Source organism: Symphodus melops (assembly GCF_947650265.1).
Source record: "Symphodus melops genome assembly, chromosome: 4".
Lineage (NCBI taxonomy): Eukaryota > Metazoa > Chordata > Actinopteri > Labriformes > Labridae > Symphodus > Symphodus melops.
Genome location: NC_136694.1, coordinates 23,860,430 through 23,866,429, shown reverse-complemented (window position 1 = coordinate 23,866,429; position 6,000 = coordinate 23,860,430). Strand labels below are relative to the sequence as shown.

Sequence of the window (6,000 nt, the reverse complement as noted above, 5' to 3'; positions counted from 1 at the left end):
AACTGCTACAAGTCAACACTCTTCATTTTTTGCAGGTTGTGATTGATTTGCTCTGTAATTAATTTATTCCAGAGCAAACTGAAACAGAAATAGCTTTATACTATCTGAAACATGGCATGAGAAATCTGTCATACGTTGTGTTCTTCACGATATGAGTGTTCTTCGAATCCATGATCTACTTAGAGCACCCATGTGTGCTTCTTGTATGTCAGTAGGCCATGAATGAATAATTTATTCATTCAAAGGCATCAGCTGGCCTTTCAGTTGGGAATCTCTTTAGTAAACATACACAGCAGCTTCAATACGACTGTGTAAGAAGATGATTTTAAGCTAATGAAAGTCAATTAGATTTTGCTCACAATTTTTAATTGCCGTTTAGAGTAAATTTTGTCAACCTTTTGTACTCGTCAGGTGTCCTCACAAGATTCTTGACCCCAAAGTGAAGAAACTCTATTCTAAGGCAACAAATCAGTGCAGAGCAGTACAACCAAAACAAGCAGAGTGATTAATAATACAGCTGTGTAGCACATCATAAATGATAAACACCACTGCAGAAGGACACTTGACAGAAAAATGTTTTCAAGTTTGCCTGACTTCGTTTGTTGTCCCATCCCACCCTCTCATCCTCAAGTAATTAACAGATGCTTGTGATATAACATAGGAAGCATCCACTGGAAAATAGGGAGAGGCTCAGATATTAAACAAACACTTAATCTTCCCACCTGTCGCTAATCTTTCAATACCATCTGGCACCAACATCCTGGAATGACCTGTTGGAGATTTAAGGCAGGTTTGGCATTGAATGTTAATGAGATAAATATTTAAAATGATGTCATTTCCATGTTTTGACAGAACTTAATGTTCACAAGACTTTCTTTTATTTGCTTGTTTTGGAATTTGTAGTGTAGTCAAAATGATAAATATTTAATTTCTCTATATTCATGGAGGCTATTTATGGCACATATTGAGTGATCTGACCCTATGGGCTAAGTGTTTTTTTAAATGATTATTCATAACATATTACTCATTATCCTTATCTGTTATGATTTAAGAAGAGACACATTAAGTGGAAAAGGCTTGTAAGTTTAATGCGGTCACCTTCTTTTACAAGGGAGACATTTTAACCCAGATCTGTCAAAATGAATAGAAGAGTCTGCCAATTCATCGTTAGTCAATCAAACAAGAGTGTCACTTCTGAGCAGAGCTGCTGTCTGTCTCGTTTGACACCCCAAATATAGGACTCCTTCCAAAGTCTACATTGTGAGAGAAGATAAAGGCTTGTGGGAAGAACATTAGTCATGCTTTGAACAGATGTCAGGGACATTGGGCCATGTTTAATCTTAAAACGACATATTTGATTATCCATTAGCCTTTTGCACCACGCAGCACTTAAGATTTACCAACTTACTATTCAAGAAAAAGTGGAACGCTAATATTGTATATATAAAATAAAATGATATAATATACTATACAATAATATACAGTTTAATAGCTGTAAACATCCAAAGCTGCAACTTCCTAACTTTTGTCACTGTCAGCTAAGAAGTGGTTAAATGCTAACATTAGCCCTTTAGGCTTACCGTGTACAGCTAACAGCATTTTGACACTTCCAATCAAATATTATCAGTTGGTAGGAAGTGGCATTTGAAGATTAAATTTTATTTTTACTGTTTGATAGTGTTAAACATTGAATGGAAATTGTAACTTTCTGGCTTTTGTGAATGTTGGCTAGTTAGGGGTTAAATGCTAGCCTGTATGACAACATTTAACAGCATTTTGCCACAACCTAGCGAATACTACCATGCAGTAGTCAATGGGTGAATGCCAATATATTTAAGGGTTTACAAGGTTTAACTCCACAGTTTTTGTTTGTCAGCTGATTGAAGGCTGAAATTGTGGTTGTCTGATGTTAGCTTATGGGTTCTGAATTGTTGTTTTGCTTTGAAATATAGTCCAAATAACCTCTTAGATTCTCTTAATTATTTAATTTTTTAACCCCTAAAAGTACAAAGTGAAATAAATAAAGTATGTTTCAGGGGATAAATATGGTCTTTCCTGATAGATTTTACCACAGTTAAATGGCCTTCTTAAAGTATTAAATGCTTTTCTGCGATGGAATAATGCCGTTATTTTTTTACATCGCAAAAACACAATTCCTTCTTTCATTCACTGACGATCAATTCCTATTGTAGTATAGTCTTTAGAGAAAGAAGAATATGGGCTGACAAACAGACTTTCTGAAAAAGGGAGAAAGTAGGCCAAAGTGATGAGAGCACCACACTGTCTCTGCAGCATTTACACATTCTGGTCAGAGGTGATGATGATGATGGGGATGACAATGTTGAAGAGGCTCCAGCTGAACAGATGGCCCTCAAGCCTGCCCTTGAGATCTTTCATCTTTTGCTGAGTCAGCCAACTGGAACACCATGGCTCTTATTTGACCTTGTCTTTGTGTAGACAGGGTTGTTATTTGCTTGGAGTAGTCAATGGGTTGGAAAGCTAACAGTCGTTCTGCAATCTGAGGGTTTAAAATGATGGCTGATAGTTGTATTGAGTGCACAAAAGACATGGACGAGTGGTTTGTGTTTGTCTTAGTTGGTTGTTTGCCGGATTCAACAAATATTCTAAGTTCATCTGTCTGTTTGCAATCTTGGTCCTGTGTCTCTCCTTCACATCCCCAGATTGAATTCCTAACTTTAATATATTTTTGCGCATGTTGTGTATCAGAAACATTCTCCACAGACACCAATCTATCTATTAGTTTGGACCCTTTTATGAGGATTTAAACGTCTCACAGTTCCTCTCTGGCGGTCTAACTGCTGACTGATCGAAGCAATCGGTGCCAGGAGACAGATTGAGAGTAGGCTAACAGAGGAACACTCCTTTGCAGATGACAGCCGAGCTATTTATCTTGTGGTATTGATTTTTTGTTGTTGTGCATTGTCTGTCACAACAAGCTGTGTTCTCTGTTAACTAGTCCGAGAAGTACAATCTTCCAATCTGCTCGCAATATGTTGCTTCATAAGTTCAAAATAGTTTGTGGAAATTTCTGCACAGTTTGTATGGCAATACAAGTTTGGAGACAGGGTTGCTTTTGATTAAATGTAATTCTTTTTAAGACCCAGAGAAAAGCAAATACTATTGAGCTTATTATTAGTAGTAGTAGTATTAGCTTAGAATGCATATAGTCTCTAATTTTCTGATTTAAAGCAAGATGAAACTGCATTGATTCCCATGTCCCAAAGTTTTAAAGCATATCTTGCAACTGCCTCATAGTTGTTGGTTGCCCTGGCAACCATTTCCTATGAGTGAAATGAAATGTGTGCTAAAGACAGTCCAGATCAGAAAAAGTATTCAAACATGTCTCTGTCAAATGTCATATTTAAAACTATCACTAGTGAAATCAGTCACAAATAATGCTTAATGGAAAACTGACTTCAGTGTGTCAGAATCAGAATACTTTATTTTTCCCTATTTATGATGTGCTTTTCTTATTTTTCGTATATACAGTAATTTACAGCATATGGAGATACATAGAACCATTTAAACATCAACTTTGCAATACAGTACGTCTACAGTTGTGACTCATAATTCTCTGACTAAAGAGACTTACTCAAGCTTGAGGCTTCACAAAAATGTATTCCATCTAAGTGAGTAGGGCAGGTGCTTTTATGTCGTGTTTCTTGCACGGTGGTCTTTTGCAGTATTCATCCAGGATCCCTGACCCCGATTTATCAGTCCCTCTACAAATGAAATATGTAAAAATGTTGACGGTTTATCTTGATATGATACGAAGAAAGGTTTTTAGACTCAATGGAGCAAAAATAAGCTGTATTACACACACAATTTTTTTATTTAGCTAAGAGTATGAGAATGTCATCTGATCTTGTGCTGGTAATAAGGACTTCCCTTGCAGCTTAACCCACCTTTTTTCTAATCCCTGTTATTGGTATTATCCCACTGTTTTTTTCTGTAATGACGTGGGACTGCACATCCTCTGTGTTTCAGATGATGGCAAGCTGTCTTTTGATGAGTTCAATGCTTACTTTGCGGACGGGATCCTCACCACTGAGGAGCTACAGGAGCTCTTCTACTCCATAGATGGTCGACAGAACAAGTAAGTAGTTCAACAGAAATGTACTTTGACTTTAATCCCTCATGGTGGAAAAGTAAATGATTAAAGTGCTTTGTTAAATTGCTTCACAACAGTGTTCAGATTGAGCCTTTTGGAGCAGACGGAAAAGCAAGTGATTTGTTGTTTAAGGCAAGGCAATGTTCCTAAGTAATCAGTTAAGAGTCCAATGACTCACAGCTGGAAGGAGGGTTTCAACCAAACTGAGGCAATCTGCATTAAAGCTACCTCCTTCTTTTAGACATGAGAAACTGAGCTCTACACGAGTCACTTCAAAATCCACTCCCTTGAAATCGCAATCAAAGAAATCAGCCCAAGGGTAGCGGCTGAAATTGGTTGGCAGGGAATGTTCAACTCTCTGCACCTGCTGAGGAAAGGTCTCTGAAGTTTTCATCAGTCTTTTTTTTTTTTTACAGATCCAGGTGTCTCACTTTACTTTTTGGTACATTATAGATATTCAGAAAACATTTTTCAACTTAATTGCCTCCTTATATCTTTACATTCTGGGATGTAAAACACCTTTGAAAGCACAATTAATTCAATGTGATTGCTGGACCTCTGTTAGTCTCACAAGGTGCTTTTACTGACATAAACAAACCCACGCATGTAAACAAAGCACAATTAGATACTGAAGTTGTTAAATGGACTGAGTAAGATGGGTTTTTTTTCACCCCAGCAATTAGAGTGGCTTGGCTACAGCAACAAGCCTGTATTTATTTTCTGTTCTGCAGCCAGTTCTTCTTTTTCTGTGTGATGAATTTGTTTTTCTGGACATTATGTTAGTCTGGGACTGTCTCTGATGTGACAAACCAGCTCTCAGACTGCTTTGACTATCATCCAAGCGTTCAGGCTGTTGGCTTAAACAGAGCTCTGATCTTGGGTTAAAGAGATTTTTTTGTTTTTGTAGGGGAAAAAAACCTAACAAAAGACATTTCAAACACCTGCAGGAGCTTTGGCGCATATCGTTATGTTCAAAATTAGCAGAGAACATGTCCTCTCACCCTGAAAATATAATATAACCTTTGTATCAATTTTAGCCAACAACATAGAGTGTTGTCACTATCAAAATGCAAAATTCACAACAGCAACAGGAACAACAAGTGCCTGTTTTGTCTGCACACGCTGTATGATTTTTTCAATGACAAAAGGCATGAACGAGCCTCACTTTGTTTTGTATGTTATCACAGTTTAATAAAGACAGTATCATTACTTTGAGAACAGTTCCCCTGTTGACTTCCCTTAATGGCCTGCTTTAGGTCAATTTCCCTGCCAGGTGCAAAACACATCATTTGTGTAAGCCGCACAGAACACGTGTCTACTTAAGCACAAGGAAATAAGCTCTTTTAAATGAAGTGTTTACTGATGGTTATCACTGCGGGTGTCTTATGTGTGTTTCTACGATAAGATTCACTCAGCTGAAAGCAGAAATGTACCAGAAATAAAGAGTGCCATTTATTTCTGTTTTTAACCTTCATAAAACTTCACTGATTATTCTCTTTCTTTGTTTTTGCCTTGCAGCAATCTGGACACTGACAAGCTGTCAGGTTGGTGGAAGAGAATACTTTGATTTAAAGTCTCACAGCATAAAATGATAATTGCTTAGCTATGGGTAATGTTTGCAGTAAGAAATTCATTAAACAATTCGCAAGACCTACTTTATTGTTAAAAGAATTTTGACTTGGATACGATTCAACTAAAAATCTAACAATACATTTGTTTTAATACCAAGGAGGACAGGAAATAGACATCCAAGGCACTAAATGTTTGGTCTTTTAAAGTTCTGAATTACTGATAGTTTCTAGAACACTCCTGCACACTGTCTAAATTGCACAAATACGTCAGCAACATGTCATATGTGTGCAATTTAG

At 37.0% G+C, this 6,000-nt stretch overlaps 1 protein-coding gene across 2 annotated transcripts in view; it reads left to right on the top strand.

Annotated features, from left to right (window-relative positions):
* necab3 (N-terminal EF-hand calcium binding protein 3) overlaps positions 1-6,000 on the top strand; it is a 39,836-nt gene that overhangs the window by 12,425 nt on the left and 21,411 nt on the right. For both annotated transcript variants that reach the window (XM_079341100.1, XM_079341101.1), the window contains exons 3-4: positions 4,009-4,117; positions 5,651-5,676. In XM_079341100.1, coding sequence (XP_079197226.1) covers positions 4,009-4,117; positions 5,651-5,676 — 135 coding nt within the window. The remainder of the gene's footprint in view (positions 1-4,008; positions 4,118-5,650; positions 5,677-6,000) is intronic.